Source organism: Ceratotherium simum, chromosome 29 (genome assembly GCF_057802395.1).
Source record: "Ceratotherium simum simum isolate JZ-2026a chromosome 29, ASM5780239v1, whole genome shotgun sequence".
NCBI lineage: Eukaryota > Metazoa > Chordata > Mammalia > Perissodactyla > Rhinocerotidae > Ceratotherium > Ceratotherium simum.
The window spans coordinates 14,840,198-14,862,241 of record NC_141928.1 but is presented as its reverse complement, the minus strand read 5'-3'; the positions used below and the strand labels follow the sequence as shown (position 1 = coordinate 14,862,241).

Sequence of the window (22,044 nt, the reverse complement as noted above, 5' to 3'; positions counted from 1 at the left end):
TTTTCTCATCTCTAATCACAGAAGTAGGCATGCATAGAGAGTGGAGAGAATTGCCTCTGAGGTCACCTCCAGCCAGAGCCTTCTGCAGAGAAGGCACTTAGGAACAGCAGCCCTCCTGGACACACTGGCCCGAGTCCTGGGAGGAAGCAAGCCTACCAGAGAGCTGCAGTCTTTATTCCAAGAACTGGAAGAGAGAAGACACAACCACACAGACACTGTCGTGCATTTATTCACACGGAGGAATAAGAATCAGTACAAATAATAAACATTGCTTTAAATACAAATAAATAGCTCTGGTTTCTAAAGGAAACAACTCTAGATAATTCAAAGTTAAGTATTTTCTAAGTTCCTATTAAAAATAGAAGACTATTTTGCATTAAGTAAGTCCTACTCCACCATAACCCTTTGAGGACTTAAGGATAAAATGGTGAATTCTATACTCTAAGAAGTCACCAGAAAAATGGGAGATAATGTTGCCACCTCCCTGATCTATCCCCCAAATGGAAGGAGAGTTACTTGTATCATAGACAGAGCTAATAAATGCAGAAAGTATTTAATATCTAAAGATATCTAAAAAGATTTACCTTGGGAAAGGTGATAAGAATTTCTCTGAACCAGTCCTGTGAATTCTGAAACCTCACTACGCTGAAGTTTGGGTTCCAGTGTCTTAAATTCATTTATGCTCATAGGAAGACTTACATTCCAACAAAGAAAGCTTCCTCTTGCTAGGAACAATAATGGTAAACAGTCTGTAACCACCAGGAATGGCCCTAGCCTAACACAATGATTTACCTGGTAAAGAAGCAACAGGGCTGCCCAATGTAACAGTCTGTCAACCTGGCACCAAAATGACCAAACTTGCTGACAGAAACACACTCCCAAGTCTGTTGATTTATTTTTCTCTCTCTATTGTTATACTTATAATGTTCAAAGTGGCAAAAAATATCTGGGGAGAACTATGTTCTACAAATGAAGGATCATTTTAAAGTCATACAGTCTTTCAAGCCTTTGTTAAAAACAACATAAAACATGAGGTCATTACAATCTTGGTGCCAGAGTAGTGCCTGCTCCATTGACTTTCTGTGTCCACTGCATGTCCCCTCCTCACCCCGCACAAGACAATTCAATTTCTTCTACTCGGACCCCTACACAATTATTAATAAATAATATGTTTGATAGAGATCAATATAGCAACGTTTAGGTTTTCAAAGAAACTTCACTTTTCTATTTAGATTGACCATGATATAATTCCAAATAGAACATTCTCATGCTATAAAAACAATCTCATGCAATAAGTGCAATTTTAAAAGTCCCATGTTAATAACAACATGTGGTATTATAGAAGGCAAGATTATTCAGGTTTTTAAAAAATGATCACTATAGAATAAAAGTTGGATTTCCAAACAGAACTTCCGTTGTGGTATAAAATGATAAATTTGATTCTACAGTTTTGTCTATGCAAACAATTTTAAGATATACACCATGTTTTCCTAATTGGGATTTTGAAACAATAAGCATAATTCTTAAACAGATTACCACAATATTTGCTCAAGGAACCGGCTCCTTTTTGCCAAGAATTTGTGTTTTTAATCCAGTTGGAGGGATTTCCATAGTAAATTCTGGAACAATAGTTCTGAACATGATTCAAAATCTGTCACTTCCCTCCCTGTCTCTTACTTTTTCTTTATGTTGTAAAGACACCTGAGCACAGAAAAATGCTTTTTTTTTTTTTAAGTCGGACATTAATAAATTTAGTTTCCTAATTTAAATAGTAACATTTTTTGATTGCCTTTCTCTCTGGCACACTATATAATGTTTCTGGAGTTACAAATCCAAACAAACCAGCCAACTAGAGCATCCCAGTGTTCAAATCACAATTTTGGATACAATCCTATTTATTCTGGATGATGCTCAATTCCACACATACTTCAGGGAAGAAATAGCCATAAGAACACCCAAAAATGTTATGTTACCAAACTTAACACGTGACTGTGCTCTGTTGGATAGTACCATTCACATCTATAAAGTACAAAGGCAGAGGATTTCATGTGTGGAGACCAATTTGCTTTTGCTGCTACAGTAATTCATAACCATCATCTTCGAGATTTCCAGGCTGTTCTAGAATAAGGAGTAGTCCTTTTTTTATCTGGTGGTTTAAAGTAGGAATAAACAGGTGCTGCCGGATACTCTGCATCAGGATTTTCTGCCATCATTTTCAGCTTTGCTTCAATGGCCTTTATCTTTGCAGTGACACTGGATAAAGGATAGCAGAGGATCAGAGTGGGCCGGGGTGCATTCAGAAAACACTTGTGTATTTCATCTTCCTTGTGCCTCTTATGCAAATCAGAGAAGCAACAAGATACTCAAATATGAACATGCAAACATTTCATATTAAACACACACAAAAATAACTAATGCTCTCATTTTAAGAAAGAGATCAAGTCTGAACCATCTACTAAGTTTTTACTGTAAGTCCAGACACTGTTAGGAGTACTTTGCACATCATTAGATTTAATCCTCAAACACAAACACCTTTCAGCACCTTAGTGCTTGGCAGATAGTAGGCACTCAAAAATAATTCGTGTAGGAATTGAAAGTAGGGTCTGGAAGAGATATTTGTACACCTATGTTCATATCATTAGTCACAATAGCTAAAATATGGAAGTAACCCAAGTGTCCATCGACGTATGAATGGATAAGCAAAAAGCGGTATACTGGAATATTTTGGAATACTATTTTGGAATATTATTCAGTGTTAAAAAGGAAGGAAATTCTGACATACGCTACAACATAGATGAACCTTGAGGATATTATGCTAAGTGAAATAAGCCAGTCACAAAAAGACAAATACTGTATGATTCCACTTATACAAGGTACTCAGAGTAGTCAAAATCAGAGAGACAGAAAGTGGAATAGTGGTTGCCAGGGGCTGGGGGGAGCTGGGAATGAGGCATTACTGTTTAATGGGTAGAGTTTCAGTTTTACAAGATGAAAAGAATTATGGAGACGGATGGTGGTGATGGTTGCACAACATTATAAATGTATTTAATACCACTGAACTGTATGCTTAAAAATGGTTAAGATGGTAAATGCTACGTTATACATTTTTTTTTTTTAAAGCATACGCCTTTTTTATTTTTTTAATTTAATTTTATTTATTTTTTCCCCCAAAGCCCCAGCAGATACTTGTATGTCATAGCTGCACATCTTGCTGTATGTGGGACACGGCCTCAGCATGGCCGGAGAAGCAGTGAGTCGGTACGCGCCCGGGATCCGAACCCGGGCCGCCAGCAGCGGAGCGCGCGCACTTAACCGCTAAGCCATGGGGCCGGCCCTGTTATACATCTTTTATGAGAATAAAAAAATTGGAAAAGATAATTTGTGTAGGATTGAAGACATTACCAGGTGGGTAATATTCCTCATTTTGCAGATGAAGAAACCAAGGCACAGAAAGGTTAACTTGCCTAATGTTACATAGTTAGTAAATGGTAGAGGTGACACTGGAATACAGTCAGACTCCAGAGCCCATGCTATTAACTGGTATACTACCACCTTTTGAATCACTAAATAATAATAGAAAAAACATCCTGGAAATCCTATAATACCTGTTTTTAATGACAAATGTGTGTTTATAAAGGCTATCATTTACAGAGTGCTTACAATGAGCCAGGCTCTGTGCCTGGCATTTTACTTATATTGTTTCTAATCTTTGCAATAATATTGCAGTGGGTATCATCTACATCTTATAGATAAAGAAACAAACGCAGAGAGGTAGTGATTTGCCCAAGGTTCACACAGCTAACAAACTGTGGAGCCAGGATTCAAGCCCTTGCTTTTCCCTCCCCATCAGGCTAGGAGCTGAGCAGTCCCGTAGCAGAGAGACATGCTGAGGAGACACTGCAGAAGTTGTGAGGAATTTCCCTCTGATGGAGGTCACTGCTATCCTTGGACAAGAATGCAAAACACAGGCAGTGGTATTTTTTGGCCCATGGCTCCCTTTATTTTCCATGCTTGATGCTGTCAGTGGTCTAACAGTCAGGGAGAGAAGCTTGGAAGGGAATGTATACATGGCCTTTCAGAGATCCTCAAAAGATATACATCTGCTGCACATACTCATAATTTTTCAAGGGCAATGTAAAATTAAAAAACTAAGTTATAATAAAAAGAACACTGAGGCATTACCGAGATGCAGTCCCGCACCTCTTCCATTAATGGGACAGCCAACCATTCATTCTGTATGAGTCACAGGGAAACAACCTTCCCTAATTAAGCATAGAAATTAACAGAAAGATGTAAGCTGAAGTTCTCTGAGTTAAAAAAATAAATGGAAAACACTAGGTTATCTAGTAAAAAGTGTAACATGAAGATCACCACGTATAAATGCAGTCGTCCCTTCCCAGCGGGAGTCAGATTTCATGAGAACCTCCACAGAGACCACTCTGTGATCAAGGAGCTTCAGTCTTATGGGGAAAATAGCATAGTGGATACAAGTACCCAGTGAATCTACAGAAATCATGCTAATGTTTTTTTTTTAATTTCCAGGACTCCAAACAATAAAGCACCGTAAAATTAAGAAATATCAACGATATTAAACTTAAATTAGTAAGTATAAAATTAATTTTATCAATTTTATCACTTCTGAAAACATTTCAGGATCACATTACCCTGCAGTTTAGTGAGATGTCTGTAAATCTGTTTTGTTTGGTGCAGATAACATATTAGAAAGGTTGTTTTTTGTTTTTCTGTCTGGCCCTCCATTCAAATAGGCGTCATTTTCCTGATTTCGTGATTGAGAGCTGACTTCTAATCCTTATAAAACAGTGAGGCTCCCTCACGTTTCTTTCCTCCTCCTCTAGAACAGGCTTCAGAACTGTGTTCCTGCATTTACAGCACGGAGTTTCTTTGAAGTAGTAACAAAAATGGGAATTCTGAAGTCCAGCAGACCTGGTTTTGAATCTGGACTCTGCTATCTGCCACCTGCGTGATCTTGGCCAAGACATTTTACCTCTCCAAGTTTCAGTTTCCTCATGTGTAAAATGAGTGTAACAGTACCTTTACCAGAATTTTTATAACTAAATGAAACATGGCATGTAAAGTGTTTAGCACAGTGCCTGCTTCATAGTAAGCTCAAAAAATCCTGGCTATTGTTATTGTTAAAATTTCTCCCTAAGCTACAATGCAAAAAAAACCCAAAAACCTCTAATTCTGCTCAACCATCCACTTAACTTCCTCTTTCTCTATCCCCTTAGTTCCTTCTGTTTTGAATTAACTCCAAAGAAGTAACTGACAATTTGTACATACTAGAACCAAAACTGTTATAGGTGCTGAAACAGTACATAGAATTAAAGTGCCGCAAACTAAAATCTGGTACAAAGGAAGTCATAGTTGGGGAGGAATTAGTGTATAGTGACAAATGCTGAGGAGACTCAAGGCCTTAAGAAAACGCCTGTTTTCAGGGTAAGGACCATGTCTGATGTACCTTTGTGTTCCAGTGCCAAGCACAATGGCTGCTGTGTGGTAAGTACGCCAGCCTTGTTTTGAGTGAATGAACTCTATAAACGGTAGTACACGATCTTGGAGGTATGGGAGGAGTGCAAATGTATCCATTCTGGAGATGAAGGGAACACATCTCTCAACATGTCAAAAGTTAGCAGATTCTATTCTAATTAAGAGTCTGAAGATTGACTAGAGAATGAATGAAGGCTTGGAATGAAGAAATGGTGCAAGCTCTGGAATACTGGTTTGTGTCTTTCTACAGCACACCATCTTACCTCAGGTTAGACTGAGTGGGCTCAGTGCTTGAGGATGGCTCAAGACTGATAGGAAGGATCTTATCATTCTTGTTATGATCGTATCTCTGGAAGAAAGAAAAAGGCAAATTACTTTCACTTGGAAAAAACCAGCCCTTTACTCTCGAGCATGGGTTCAGAAACTCCAGCCCCACCAGTGTATCATCAGCATATTTCTAGACAATTTTAGGATTGCTTTACATTTAGAACTAATGCAAAACTCCACACAATTTTGGCCTAAAAGCTCTAAATTTAGAAAAAGAAGTTTAGAAGAGGCTTCCTATCTAGCCATTAGTCGTCCTTATTTGGTAGGGAAAGAATCTCAACTTTCAAATTCACAGATGGTACAAATACACAGCAGGATTGTCCTCTTACATTCTTATTCTGTCACATATCACCTCTTACAATATCTATTTAGCTTTATTCAAAACACTTTAAAATTTTGCTAGATTTTTGCCAAGTACCAAGGATAATATTCAACTCTTAAGAGGCCTGAGTAGAGAAAAAAAGTCATAACAGCTTTCAGCCACTGATATAGAAAACATTCTTCCGTAAAAAAGTAGCTTAATTTGATGTCAGATAATTATATACTTCTTGTAAAACGTAAACATAATATTAAAGAGCAATCAGGAGCCTCTGGTCAAAAAGACTCGTAGGAGAGAACTGTGGGGCACAGAGATTCTCAAATGAAACACAGGAACGAAGGATGATTTCTCTTGTGTGTCTTTTCGGTGAGATGCAGAACAAGAAAACGACAGCCAATTTGGCAAATGAGCCTTGATTTTCTTTTGAGTAAAAAAAGCATTTGGTAATTCTCCTTGTTGTTTCTATTTTTAAGGCAATGTGTTCTAGAAATTGAGAAGGCTCTGTGATCACCTGAAATTCTCATAAGGATCCAAAGTATCTGAGCTCAGTTTGTCAGCTTGGACACTGAGCTCAAATGTTTAACTTCAGTGACTCTTTATTGGGAAGCTTGTTGGGTAGAGAGTGTCTGATCAAAAATCACGCTCATATAGCTCAAGATTGAGGCTCCAATTTTAACTGTCACAAATCTTTTTGCAGGCAGGTCTGTCAAGACCTCACCACAGAAGGAAGAGAATCAACTCTTTGGATTGCTCCAGTCCACATACTTCACCACCTCTGTGCTGGCTATAATAGAATGCCATTCATTTTTTTTTTCTAATGGTCGTAGCTTTTCCCGTGCATTTCCCAAGAGAACAACTACAAGATGAACAAGGCAGTTTGCCGCTTCTTGGTCCTTGGAAACAATACAGACACTGCAAAGTCCCACAAATTACTCTCGAAAATCTCTGTAGTAGGATGTCAGTGCTTTAAGCACTCACACAAACGACCCATTTCTCAAGCATTTAGAATAAACATATTCAAACTCTCTACTGAATTGAGAGGATGGGAAGAGTCTAATAATGCCTAAAGCAACTAATTTTTAAAATAAATACATTTTTTCCTCCAAAGAACCACCCCCACCAAAAAAATGATAGAGGTCTGAGTATACACATCAACCACATGGAAAAATCAATCAAAAACAGAATCTGTGCGTATGTGGAGGGAAACAACGAAGGAACTTAATCCCTCCTGAGATGTTTCTCAAAAGAAAAATCTGGCAACACACATGGTAAATACAAGTAGGAGACCTAAGCATGGCTGTTCCAGATGTGAAGAGGCTGGGATACAAATGGGTAAGTGGACAACTGTCATTTGGCAGACTCACGTAGGACAAGCTTGACGTTGTCTTTCTAACCTGTTAGACTTACCTTTACTTGAGCATGTGCCCATCGGACCACCAGCTTCTTAGACAGAGCCAGCTTGCCATTGAGACACTGGATGGCTTGTTCTGCTTCCTGTCCAGGAAAGGGACTAATGTTAGTCAAAAATTCAAATGCCTAACTAGCTACACGTATTCTCATAGGGCCTCACTAGCTTTGATGGCTGCGTTTCTAACCAAACTGCTTTTGGTCAACAAGTGGCGAAGAGTTTACAATAAAAAAAGGCCAAATTACAAAGATGGTATGTGTTTTGTAAAGTCAGTTAAACAAAAATTCAAATCCTGGCTCTGTCACTTACTGGCAGTGTGATATTCGGCAGGTCACTCAGTCTCTCCGAATATTAGCTTTTTCACCTGTAAAATATGGATAATACTACTTGTTCCTCATTGGTCGTTGTGAGGAGTCAGAGTGCATGCAGAGCATGTGGTAAGCACTCAACCAGTGATAGCTAGTAGTCTTGTTCTTCTTAGTGAGACCTTTCTACACACTTCTCTTAGTTAGGGCAGCACCTACTATGTCCAGAAGTTGTACTCCCCCCAGGGACTCTGGAACTATATCCTGGACTAGGGTTTATACTCCCTGGATCCAAAGCGAGAAACAGTAATGGTTTCAAAGGATATGGGAATGAAGGAAACTAGGCCGGAAAAAGCAGGAGTGAGTCAAAGAGACTGTGAGCAAGGTATTTGTGTGAGCCAATCCACGCACCTGGCTTTCTGAGCCAAAAGTTCCCTGACCCTTTCCCCATCAGATATAGGAGCAACAAGGTTGAAAGGAATTCCTGAAGCTGGATAATAGGTACTCTAGGACATTCCCAGGAAGCCTGGCTGTAGTTTTCCATCCTGCCAAACCTTCTCTGCTCCATTTGTATCCATGAGGCATTCGGCCAAGTGTAACCCACGTTTACTGCGGGTGAAGAAGCCCTTAAGGAACAGGAAGAGGAACAAGGAGAGTCTATCTGAGACTGCAGAGTAATGCCAGCAGGCACTCCAGTCTGGTTTCACTGGTGATTCTCTTATTCCCCTGGAGTTCGCCAGCATGCCATTGAGCAAATATTTACTGAATGCCCGCTGTATGTCAGGCACGAGATAGTGACCAGCATCCTCACCTCACTCTAGCACACAAAGTTGGAGGGACAGATAAGAGACCTTTTCTTCTCCTAAGTTTCATTTAGTGAGTGAGAATTTACATGGCACTCTCTATTAATTCTGTAGCATCAGAGTAATAAGATGCCAGCAGGGGATGTTTTAAAAAATAATTTCATATCTCAGTACATTGTTTCAAAGTTCACATATTCAACATTATTACTAAATGCCAACTACGTTTTCTTATGTACCCTCATCTAGTCTCTCAACTTCCTATAAGTTAAGGAGGGTGTGTGTTTTTAATCTCCATTTTTAGATAAAAATTGAGGCCAAAAGAGGTTAAGAGACTTGCCCAAAGTTAATAAATAAAAGAGCCAGAAATAGAAGCTGGGTTTTATGACTTCTAGTCCAATGTTTTTAAAACAACATCTGCCCCAACATGACCACTGATTTTAGATGTCTGTAAAAATCCTCATCACACACTATCATTAAGGAAGAATAAAGTATTTAAAAAGCTAACCATATGGGGCATTCTTTTAGTTCCCTCAAAAACACTTGAACAATTAACATTAGAACAGCAATGTATCACTTATTGCCTATGACATTTGCAAAAATTAGAGCAAATGAAAAAATCTCCAGCACTGGTAAGGACAAACAACCCTCTCATACTGATACATCATTTCTTGAAGGCAATTTGGCAGTCGCATTAAGAAAAAATATGCATGCCCTTTGTTGACACAACTCCATTCCCACAGATGTAGTAAATATGCACGTAGAGCTATAAATACATTCGCTACTGTACTATTTACACTTGTGAATCACTGGGGACATCCTAAATAGCTAACAATTGGAAATTAGTCAAATAACTTATCATATGTTCATATAATCAAATATTATGCAGTCATCAAAAATGATGTTGATTAGTTTTTAAACTGAAGTCTAAATTACATCTAATAAATGCATAAATAGTCAAGATACAGATCAATGAATTTTTACATATACATAAATATATATATAGCTACACTGGTGAAACCACTATATCATGATACAGAATGTCATCTTGATGTGTATGAGACGAGAGAAAAATTTTAATATACTTTGAGTGGCAAACAGGACAATAAGATCTAATTCATGTGTTATAAGCTGTACACGTGTTTAAGCGTGTGTGTATGTGTATGTGAACGTGAAGAAAGAAGAAGAGACTAGAAAGATATATAACTAAATATTAACAGTGATTATTTCTGGGTATTGGGCTGATAAGTGAAGTCACTTATCTACATTTTCATCTATAATTGACACGTATTACTTTCATAATAAGAAAAACATCCAAATACAATCATTATTAATAAAACAATAATTAGACAATGTTCTCACACATGACTAATAAAATTATAGAGAGTACTAAGCAGTGTCTATATTTAATAACATTCAAATGCAATTTATCAATAAATGTCCACTCCAAGGACTAAATTTTTAGTACAAGAAGATACATGTATATTTCACGGTTGAAGCTGAACATTCTCTTCTTCTACATATATTCAAATTTGTATGCATTTGTTCTGAGACATTGAGAAGAAGGGTACATTTCTAAGAAATCAAAATAAAAGAGTTTGTGGGTGGCTCACCACAGACAGGGAGGGCTTCTGTACCACAGGGCAGAACTACTGAAAGAAAAGGAGGCTTTGTTGGCCAGCCACTAAAGGAACAAACAAAACAGAACAGGGAGGAGGACATCCATGTGCTTAATGTGGGTATCCCAAAGCATCTGGTCAGAAAAGTAGGTCACTTGCCTCAGACCGTGAGCCTAGGGAGGGCAGATTTTGAAAACTGTTCACTAATCCATTTGTTTGCTCAGGATCTCCTTTAGGACCCAGAGTGAGGCACCCAGAGATGAATCAGACATGGCTCCTGCCCACAAGGAACTGCTATTCTAGTAGTCAAGAGAGATGTACGAGTAATCACGAGAGAGGATGGTAAGTACTGGGATGGCGGAGCTCAACTACCTGCTTAGTTTCGAAGTTAACGAAACAGTATCCTCGAGGCTGGCCCTCCAAAGCACCTGATTTGTGGAAGAGGAAGTCAAACTGCTTGACCGTGCCAAACTTCTGGAGGAGCTTGAGGAGGTGGTATCTGTGGAGAAAGAGCAGCCCATGAGTCCATGCTGGAAATCTTGTTGGCCACTCAGCCTGAAGTGTGAGATAAAAGCAGGAGATAATTTACCCCAGGGATAAAGCCTTGCACCCCCGCCCCCTGCCTTCCTCCATACTGCAGTCTTAGTTTATTTGGCAAAAAGAGTTGTTTGCCTCTATTTGGAATGGGAACTAGAATTGTCATGGCTATGCGTCTGTCCAGCACAAAAATACCAAACAAAAAACCACACCTAACAAACAGCTGTCTGGCCCACAAGCATCATTTGTTTTTCTTTGGAGAAAAGCTCAAAAATAGTGTTGATTTATTTATTTTTAATTTCTTGGCAATGAAATAGTATTCGTGAACAACCACAACTCCATCAGAAACACACACGCACTCCAAAAGCCAAAGCCTACCCTATCTCAAAAATAAAGTAACAAAACACATACACGTTCACACAAACAAACATACAACCCTGGAAGACTTCCTTATTAGATTGCATAGTTAATCATTAGCCCCAAATTGCATTTGTGAGAAACTCTGCCAAAACCAAACCACAGCTAGTAGCACTTCCATAAGTGCTTGCGAGTTTCCACCCCTGATGTGACTGAACGTTGGGACAATGTGGAGCCACAATGTGACTGAGGCTGGTCTCACACAGGGCAGGGGAACCTGGCCAGTCCTATAAATTATCCAGCCGTGGGTAACTAACCAATCTCAGCTGCTTTAACATAGTTTATACTCTGGAGCATGGAGGAATAAAGACTACAGATGGCCAAGGAAGAAATTTATTCCTGGCAGGGGAGGTTCACCCCAAGCTCTTGCTTGCCACTCTGCCCTCATCCCCTCCTTGGATTCCTGTCTCTAAAACTTATTTGGTTTCTATAGAGCTTCTAAGTTATTCAAACAGATGTGGCCTTAACAGGTTGCTGTGGCCAATCTCAACTCCGACTTCCTGTCATCTGATGTAAGGGTGAGACAAACCAACAGCTCTCCCGTTTCCTTTTCCTTTGGCCTTCCTCCTGGCATCCTCCACGCTATTCAAATGGAGTCAAGGCTTTCTCTAAACAATGCTGTCCCTGTGATACTAAAAAGGTATCAGCCCACATGCTAAATCTGTTATTACTGGGAATTCTACCCCACAGGGAGTCAGCAGAGCTGTCCTTACAGCCACATTTATATTCACATTGTTTTTTAGGAGAAACCCATCAAGATTTTATTCTTGAGTAAGAATCTCCTTTGGGAGGCAGAAAGATAGGAAATGGATCATATGCTATACTAAATCTGAAACTAACGCACATCAACACGAAAGCCCATTATCCTGGATCAGGTGCCTGACAGAGTGGAGCAAGGAAGACATAATACAGGTCTTGTACTTGGGCAGGATGCAAGGATCCCAAGGCATACTGTGGATATTAATCTGGTCTTTAGACCTGTTTTGAAAGGGAAAACAATCGTAATTCTCTAGTTTCCAAATTCTCAACTCCCATCAGGGGAACTCAACTGCTAGTGAGAATGTAGGAGGTGATTTTTCAGGGGAAAGGGAGACACCTCAAGTGCAAATTTCTGGTTTTACTTGATTTTTTGAATAGGCTTACAGCAAAGGTGAGTCTCTCAAATGCAGAGACAGATGAGCTGGAAGAGTCTCCCCAGGGTCTTTAATTCACAGCTGCATCTTCTACTTACTATACCCATTCAAACCTTAACACTGCGCCAGTTACCATGAATGGTGGGTCAAACCCGTTTTTTAAAAAAACAATCTAAAGGCTACCATGGGCTGGTCATCTTTTCATGCTCCATTCTGCTTAACAGCAGGAAGGTAAGGCGATTGGCATTTCCTAGGAAATGTATTTTAATTTACTCAGGAAAAAAACGCCAACACATTATTCTTTGAAAAGCTAACAAATACGTTCTGCCCAAGAAGTGCGACCTTAAGATTCCAGGAACATCTGCTTGGGTCTGTGTCTTTCAACTTCTCCAAGATTTCTTTTCTTGTTTGATAATTTCTTGAAATTATCGGAACACCGAAACAAAAGGAATGAAATGTTTACTATTTTGCTTCCTGGAGATGGGGACTGCAAGCTCTGATAGTGAAAAAAGCCTGAAGAATCTTGCTTTCACATCTGCAAGCACTTTCATCTGCTGCTTAAGGGTGGGAGAGCTCACTACTCGTCAGAGCCTCGCTTCACTTAATGAAATGTGGGCCCTCCAGCCTCCAGGAGCTAGAGAATTACTACACCAGAACCATACATATTTCTGCAACTTAATCAGTGTTTTCGGTAATGGGTCTTTAAAACGGCCTTCTTGCCTAAAGGCAGAGAAGTGATTAATCTACACAATTGGTAAAATGGACATCTATGTGCCAAGAACTGCATCAGGCACTTGGACTATCCAGATGAATACAACCAGGTCCATACCTAACTCTGGTGAAGGCCCTAGGTTCCTGCCTTCAAGGACCTCACATTCTGGTTAGAGGAGAGAGATATGTAATCAACTAGAAAACAGTGTGATGCTTGCACACAGAGGTATGTACATAGCACACATATGAAGAGGACCAATTGTGCAGGGAAGGTGGTGGTTAGTGAACATCATGGGCAAAGACATAAAGGTGAAAAAGAGACCGATCCAGTGGAAGAGAGTGGCGTAGGCAGTGAGAGATGAGGCTGAAAGGCAGGCAGGGGACAGGTGGTGAAGGATGTTGTGTGCTTACTGAGGGAATTTTAATTTGATGCTGGAGGCAATGGGAAGCCAATGAAATGACATTTAAGATCGTTTTTAGTCAAATTTGTTTTAGAAAAAATTTTCTTTATAAACTTATAGAAATTATATGTGGTGAGTCTTTATGTTCTATGCTCTGTACATTATTAAATGGTCTTACTGTGTTTCAAATTTAAGTAAGCAAACAGTAAAGGCTGTTTCATGCAAACCAAGGCATGAAAAGAAGCAAGGGCAACAAAGGAAAAATAAGGAATGGGCAGAGAGAGAAACAGGGGTTTCTTCAGGAGTAAACGCATTGTTCTTACATGCTCATGAGTTTACCCCCCTTGCATTCTAGTTTACCCCTGAAAGTCTGCATCAGAAGGACATTTCCACCTGGATAGCTCTCCACTGCTTTTAAGTTTCCTTAATACACCACAAACTGACCGTCTCCCCTCCACAAACTGATGCCCCTTTCCAGCTATCCCACTGGTCAGTGTGGACACAATTCTTTTACATTTCTCAGGCAAGAAACATTAGGATCATCTTCAGCTCTCCACTCCTCTTCAATCACTTTCTCCATCTCTCAGACTCAACGATGGTCTCCAAGTTCACTGTCTCTGTCCAGATGATACTAAAGGCAGGTCTGTAGCTTATCTTCGACTTCAATCTTTGCCCCTCCAATTCATCCTACATACTGATGTCTAATTTCCTTACTAAAACACCACTTTCATGATGTCAGTCTCCTGCTAAACACTCACAATGAGTCTCTTCTACATGAAATTCAAACTCGTCTGAATAAATTTTAGACTTTGTCTTAATCTGATTGTATTCTATCTGGCCAACTACTATTTTCATTATCATTTAATATGCAACCTCTCTTTTAGTCAAAAAGGTCTTCCTGATACTCTGCTCACACATAACAATCTTTCTTATTCCTACTTATATACCTTTATTTAGGATTCACCCTCCCTTTAGACTGCTCCTTCTTTTAGAATTTCTACTGGCTTTGTTCTCTCTTATACTTCTCCTCATACATAATGCAGTGGCTATTAATTTGGCTTTCTACATAGCACATTTAATATTTGAAAAAGAAAGCAGTATCAACCCTTTTAGAGGAAACCACGGTGTGGAAAACAAATAATGTCTAAGGACATTAACCTTTCCAGCTTCTCTGCTGAAGGCGCTAGTAATGACATTTACAGGTGTTGTTTTATTCTCACAGTTAGATTGGGTCCCCTAGCTATTTAAAAGATGTCCTTACATTTCAAAATTAGAATAGGATACTTTAGGTTATGACTGCTTAATTATGTGGACTATTAGAATATTTGTGCAAAAGGCACTAATTTAAGTAGTGGGAAACTAGCCCAATCATTAACTACTTCAGGGAACTGAGTCAACTCATTTAACTCTTCTTTTCCTATAAAATAGAGAAAAATACTGGGGCCAGCCAGGTGGCGCAAGCGGTTAAGTGGACGCGCTCTGCTGCGGCGGCCTGGGGTTCGCCGGTTCAGATCCCGGGCGTGCACCGACGCACTGTTTGGCAAGCCATGCTGTGGTGGCGTCCCACATAAAGTGGAGGAAGACGGGCACAGATGTTAGCCCAGGGCCAGTCTTCCTTAGCAAAAAAAAGAGGAGGATTGGCAGATGTTAGCACAGGGTTGATCTCCTCACAAAAAAAAAAAAAAAAATAGAGAAAATACTGTTTTCCACTTGCCTCACGAGGTTGTTACAAGCTTAAATAAGAGGAACTAATGCAATATTAGAGCTAAAAGAAATGTTCAGATCCTTTGGTTGAACATTCTTTCTTTATAGGTAAGAAATATGAGGTATAATGTAGTTGAGAGGAATCAGAATATAGAAATAACACGAGTTTGGCATCTGCTACCTCCATAAATAAGAGTATGTCATTATTCCCTTACATCCAAATCCCTAAGATCTATTTACTCACACAGATATTCCTGGCAAGGAACATGGCCCTAAAATGGTCAGTATTGCAACCACAAAGTGAACCCAAATAAACAAGAAGCAGAACATTAGAGAGCAAGACAGTCGGTTCACATGCGTATTCTCTTGATGGGCATCCTACTGTAACTTGAGCTGGACTCAGATTAATAACTAACAAGCATGCACAAACAGAATGACTAGATTTAATTACAAAATAAACTTTGAAAAATTGAGTGAAAAAGTTTTTAACTGCCACTGTTTTACATACCCCTGTAACCATTCATGACAGTAAATATGTACTATAATTTGTCTTCTAACAACAGGTGAGAGAGCATTTGTATAATTTTATTTATTTATTTTTTTCCCCCAAAGCCCCAGTAGATAGTTGTATGTCATAGCTGCACATCCTTCTAGCTGCTGTATGTGGGACGCGGCCTCAGCATGGCCAGAGAAGTGGTGCGTCGGTGTGCGCCTGGCATCCAAACCTGGGCCGCCAGCAGTGGAGCACGCACACTTAACTGCTAAGCCACGGGGCCGGCCCTGAGAGAGCATTTGTATAGTTTATAAAACAGATCAGAGGAGGGATGGTAGAGAGTATAGCTATGTATAGGAAAGAAAGATAAGAAGGGTTTTGTTGAAAGGGGAGACAGCAGGAACTAGCAGCAATCTGTGGGTGGGGTGTCAGTTTAATTATGAAAACTAGGGGGTGCTCTGCAAACTTCTGTCATTAGGAGTTCAGAGATTTGGATTCAAATAAGGCTTTGTGAGCTTGGACTACAAGCCAAGTACCACATGTTCACATCAGTTTCATCATGTAATCCTTCAATGTTTGGGAATGATTTTATTTTAATAATTAGTCTAGGCCCATCGTTACCTACTTTGAGAGGAATGGGATCCAGAAGATCATGTACTTCAAAAACTGAGAAGGAAATCACATATTTCCACAAAAGAGGACCTTACTAAAATGTCAGATTTCTTTGCTGTAATTAAGTAAACTAAATGGGTAATACTAAGCATTTCATGCTTACCACAGCTGTGATTGGTAGTTATGTCTTTAAAAAGAAATTTATTATTATTTAATAAGTTAGTTTGTTTAATAGAGAAAATGTTTTAAGATAAGGAATCCATAGAAGAAAAACAGCAAAAACAATCCCTGGTGATACAGAGGTGGGAAGCCACAGGTACAGCCAGCAAGGCCCTGGTCTGTGGTTTAGTACTTGATGTCTACCTTTGACCTGCTCTAAAAAGAGCAGAGACACCAGTGGGAAAGTTTTGATTCAATGCTCCTGTTAACGTTCTAACTGAAGAAAACATTCATATACTCCAACTTATGACATAAACTGAGATGGCAGATGCCCATTTGAACCTTCCTGTCAAGCGGCAAGACACAATTAGAACATGAGTCTCATTACAGGGAATTGCAGCCAAAACAACATAGTTTCCACGCTGCAGATTTCCATTCAGACAGGCAGAGGTGGGAATGGAAACCACTCTTGGGAGCATCCTCTCGCAGCTTTGGTTTTAGATGATGGAAACAGCTTCTCTGATCAACAGACATTAACTGAGAGGTTGGGCAGATTCACACATTCATCCTCAAAGCCAAAAGGCATCAAGAGAACCAAAATAAATGCACAGTCTATATTTCAGGGCCCTTGTGATCAAGGTAACATAATATGGGGGCAAGACATCTTAAAAACCATTGTGATTTCTAGAGGGACCCACCAGTATCTACATTTAGTGGATTTGAGCTTGAGCAGATTCAAGGAACCAAATTTTCTGTCATGATTCTGATACATTAGTTTACATCCCTTTTCATCTCTCCTAATCCCAACCGTTGTACACACCTCCTCTCATCCCAGACTCAAACAAGGAGGTGCCCTTGTCTCCTCTCCCCTTGCCTTTAACTCTATTCCAAAGGGAGAAACTTCTAGGACTGAGGATACACGCCATGCTCACTTTAAGCACTGACCCCATACAGCTCAATCCACTTACGCTATACTCTCCTGCCACTAACCCCCACCCTGCCCCTACTGAACAACTAGGGGAAGAAAAATCCTCTCAATTCTCTTTGCTGAGAAATTCCTTTCCACTCCAGTCACGTGCTGCAAACGATGTTTCGTCAGGGACTAATCACATAAACGACGGTGGTCCCCTAAGATTAGTACCATAAAGCCTAGGTGTGTAGTAAGCTACATCATCTAGGTTTGTGTAAGTACGCTCTATGTTTGCACAATGACAAAATCACCTAATGACACATTTCTCAGAACGTATCCCATCGTTAAGCAACACATGACTGTATAATGTCCTCAATGCAAAGAACGCAAAGTCAGGATAATTCAATGAGTTTTGTGACCGTGAGCAAGGCACTTACATCTCATAGGCCTCAGTTTTCTCTACTGTAGGATAAGACAGCTGGAACATATCAGAGGTTTTCAAGTGTGCTCCATCGAGCCCTATAAGTGATTTCTAAAGAAAGGGTGGCAGCCTTTCCAAAAGGCTTCGGGGGTACCTCTTCCTCCTTTAATTAGAGCAGCTCTGAGCTTTTACTTTATATATAGGTTCTGATTACTTTAAGACAAGGTTCCTCAGATTTAAAGTTTAAAAACTGCTTAGCATGGCACTTGGCACACAGTAGGCACTCAAATCATTTAATGAATGAATGAAAACCAAAGGAACTGGGGTAATCTCTAAGATTCCCTCCAGCTCTGACCTTCTACAGTTCTATGGCCGCTTAACATGAATTAGAGTCAAGCGGTACCTCTATGCCTGTTTGTGAAGGCACTGTGACTTCTTCTGCTTGTTCCTTCATTTTGAGGAATAAAAGTATGCCCAAGGCTGATTCTAGAAAATAATTTTCTAGTCGCTGGGTGCAAAGATTCATATAGTTGAAAACTGGAGAACATCTTTGGTAGTAGGAAAAAGAAGTATATGGTTTCAAGGATATCCAAGTCTGTGTCTTTGCAGAAGAGCTCAAAAGTAAAAAAAATGACAAGATAATAGGCTATTAATAACATCACACCTTTCTCAAAGATAATCAAAACACAAATAAAGAGCCAAAATATATCCTACATCCCTTGAAAATTCTTCTGAACATCATCACTGCAAACATCCCCATCTTGTAGGTAATGAATTAAGATGACTTAGACTTACTCTGTGATTTTGGGGTCCAGGTTGCCAATCCATAACCGGTGTCCTTCCTGTAGGGAACCCTCTGAAAGGATGGATGCGTTCTCCAGGGGAAGAGTTTTGGTTTCTGCTTCCATCAATCTCTACGAAATACTAAAGGAAATGTGAACATTCAGGCAGGAGAGGAGCAACACTTGTGAACACGAGACTTCAAATTCAATTCAACAAACATTTACTCAAGGAGGGCATGCCCTGGGCAGTCCTTCAAAGGCCTCAGTCATTCCACAACCACGGCCCCAGCACCGGTTCCCTTGGGACAGCTCCTCCGGCAGCCAGAGCGCAAAAGCTTCCATTTACGGTGAAAGGGGCGTGGTTCTGCGTGTAGAAACTAAAGTTTTCCTCTTTTGAAGCCAGAGGCTGACTGGGCAGGAGGCCAAAGTCTTTATTACTACATGATACTCCAGTTCAACAATGGTCACCCAAAATAAGCCTTGGAAAACACCAGAAAGAGAGTCTTCATGACACTGAAGGGGATGGGTGGGGGAGAGCAGCAGTACCTCTCTTCTTTATGGCAGAGGCAATATAGGAAATTTAAGGCCATAGACTGCGGAGTTAGAACTGGGTTTGAAAGCAGGTTGTGTGACTTGGTGAATTACCTGGATGTTCTAGGCTTCTGTTTCCTCATATATATAAATGGAGATAACAGTTCTTATCTTACAGGGCTGTTGTGAAGAGAGAGCATGAAAAATCAGTAAACACTGCATCTAACAACAGTCAGTCATCAATAAATATTAGCTATTACCATGTTTAATATTTTGGGAGAGACTGGGAAGAAGAGACTAACTTCCTCCTTAGTTATTCCAGTTCCACCGTTCACTAGCTCTGTAACCTTGGGCAAGTTACTTAACCACTCTGTGCCTCAGTTTCCTCACCTGTAAAACCGGGGATAATAGTTCGTGAGAGCTGTGTGGATTTACTGAGTTAATACGCGTAAAGCATTAAGAACAGCGGATGGCACCTAAGAAGCATTCAATTAACGTTAGCTTAAATTATTACTAGTCTTAGTTCCTGAAATGTCTCATCTCACAGCCAAAAAAGGAGGATGAGGATTATGATGAGACAGTAGTGGAAAGAGCAAAAATCTTGGTGTCAGAAGACCTGGTTTCAAATTTTGGCATTTCCACTGGAAGTCACTTCTCTCTAAGCTTCAGTTTCCTCGTCTCTACATAATAAACTTTGCCCTGCTTATCACTTATAGTTGCTAAGAGGACCAAAAATGAGACGATAGATGTAAAATAAAGCTTTAATAAATGTATAATGTGGTAGAGAAAGAAAAGATATAAGGGCTGAGAAGATGGCAGGCTGTGTCAGACTTCAGAACACCCTGCTAGAGAAAACAAGTGTCCCATATAACCAGAAGTGCCTCAGAGGTCAGTGCTGCAGGAACTTTTTTTTTTTTTTTTTGTGAGGAAGATCAGCCCTGAGCTAACATCTGATGCCAATCCTCCTCTTTTTTTTTTGCTGAGAAAGATTGGCCCTGGGCTAACATTCATGCCCATCTTCCATCTTCCTCTACTTTATATGGGACGCTGCCACAGCATGGCCTGAGAAGCGGTGCCTCGGTGTGCGCCCGGGATCCGAACCTGCGAACCCTGGGCCACTGAAGTGGATCCAGCGCGTGCACTTAACCGCTGCTGGGCCGGCCCCCAGGAACTGTGTCTTAATAACAGCAGCTGACATATACTGAACACTGCCATTACCTCTTATTCATCTCAGTACAGCCTAGAAAGTCTAGTACACAGAAGCCCCTAGGTAATTGTTTGTTGAATGTGTTTATCTACCCTCACACATATGTATATTCATCTCCTTTCCCACTCACATGTTCAGTCTGTTCAGCAATGTGTGACAAGCAAATACCAACCGCTAAACCCTGCGCTATGTGATGAAAATAGAGAAACGAATAAGCCATAGCCCCTGCTCTCACCTCCTGAGAGAAAGGTGAAAGACATAAACAGAACCCCAGGAGCGGAAACAGGGGAGGAGAAACATTTTGTCTTCTTCCTGCTTTCCTTTCCTCCTCCTTTCTTACAGATCATTCATTCAAAACCAATATACTGAGTTTGTATTTTCTAGGCACTGTCTAGGTACTGGGGACAGAGCAGTGAACAAGCAAGGTCTCTGCCCTCAGGATGCTTACAGTTGGAAGAAGGGCAGGACAAAACAAAAGCAGATAAACAAATGATGTAATTTGTGCTAAGTACTGCAAACACAATTAAGCAAGGTGATTTGACATGGAGACTGGGGTTGGACTACTTTAGAATTTGTGGAGCGGGAAGGCCTCTAAAGGAGATGACATTTGAGAGGAAACTTGAATGATAGGACCTTCTGATTTTCTCATGTCTAAAAACAGCAATGAGAGCAATAGCTACAGGAGGGTACCATTTTTAGTGGGACGAGTGCAGGAGATGGAGCCAAAAGATCTGCATTCAAATCCTGGCTTTTGCACCCAGTTATCGTGTGACGTTAGTATGTCATGATCCCTCCTTAAGTGTCCTCTCCTCAGAAAAGCTTTCCCTAACAGAGCTCCTTGTTAGTCTCTATCACATCTACCTTTTCCTTTCCATATAACACTAATTCAATGTGTTATTTACTGTTTTATCTTCTGTTTCCTTCACTAGAATGTAAACTACCAGAGGGCAAGGCCTTGCCTATCTTGATCATGGTTCTATCCCCAGCACGTAGTACACTGCCCGGCTCATGGCTTGTGCTCAATAGTTACTGAAGGAATGAATGAAGCAAGCCACTTCTCTACTCGGAGCCTCAGTTTCTTCTTCCTTTCTAGAATGGGCACAATTATCCCTAACTCATGGGTCGTTATGAGGCTTAAATAAGACACCATCTGTGACAGCTCAGCACAGCGCTTTTTGAGGAAAAGTAAAGTGTAATAAGAGATCAAGATGGCATACGACTACCAAAATCCTTTGGGTTTGCAATGGCGACAACCCTTTAGATAAACAGAGTTCACGAAACGCTTTTCCGTCTATCCTCCCTGCTGGGCTGCAACCACCCTGGAAGCCAGGAATAGTCATTCGGGGAAACTGAAGTTCAGAGGAGCAAAGGCACTTGTTCGTAAAAGCTAACGGTAACAGCGGGGTCAAGCCTGGAATCCCGGCTTCCCGATTCCTGGCTGCGAATTCCCAGATGCGATGGGTCATTACTCGGATTGTGATTTCCGGGCCAGCGGCGGGACAATCCGGGGCGGGGCCTGAGAACCCGTCTTGCTAGGGCAGCCTCCTCTGTGAACCCTCGAGGGGCCGGCGTGGAGGTGCAGGGGCAGGTCGCGGCCGGACTCACCTCGTGGCCTCGGCGTCTTCCCCTCGGCTCATGCCCCAAAAGCAGGTCCCAACTCCGCGGCCTGTCGGCCGTCTACACACGTCCGCCTCAACGCCGCCCGCTGCCAGGCCGCCCGTGACGCGCTACGCCCGCGCC

General features: G+C 40.7%; 1 protein-coding gene across 3 annotated transcripts; it reads right to left on the bottom strand.

Annotated features, from left to right (window-relative positions):
- Positions 1-213: 213 nt before the first annotated feature.
- RBM18 (RNA binding motif protein 18) lies at positions 214-22,041 on the bottom strand. Of its 3 annotated transcripts, none has more exons than XM_087419158.1 (7): positions 21,910-22,041; positions 19,212-19,277; positions 18,580-18,698; positions 10,659-10,785; positions 7,562-7,648; positions 5,772-5,857; positions 214-2,253 (listed from the first exon to the last, which is right to left on the bottom strand). In XM_087419158.1, exons 3-7 carry the CDS (start codon positions 18,690-18,692, stop codon positions 2,094-2,096), a joined length of 573 nt encoding a protein of 190 aa, XP_087275284.1. In that variant the 5' UTR covers positions 18,693-18,698; positions 19,212-19,277; positions 21,910-22,041; the 3' UTR covers positions 214-2,093. The 3 variants fall into 3 exon arrangements, with proteins under 3 accessions (XP_087275284.1, XP_087275283.1, XP_004423457.1); XM_087419157.1 differs by having other exon boundaries at positions 18,580-18,708; positions 21,910-22,040; XM_004423400.3 differs by lacking the exon at positions 19,212-19,277 and having other exon boundaries at positions 18,580-18,708; positions 21,910-22,028.
- Between the last annotated feature and the right edge of the window lie 3 nt (positions 22,042-22,044).

Coding starts and splice junctions, on each gene's coding strand:
- RBM18 (XM_087419158.1), bottom strand. CDS start 18,692: ATGGAAGCAGAAACCAAAACTCTTCCCCTGGAGAACGCATCCATCCTT. Junction 7,649..10,658: donor TTAACTTCGAAACTAAGCAG/GTAGTTGAGCTC, acceptor TTTCCTGGACAG/GAAGCAGAACAAGCCATCCA. Junction 5,858..7,561: donor GGGCACATGCTCAAGTAAAG/GTAAGTCTAACA, acceptor TCTTTCTTCCAG/AGATACGATCATAACAAGAA.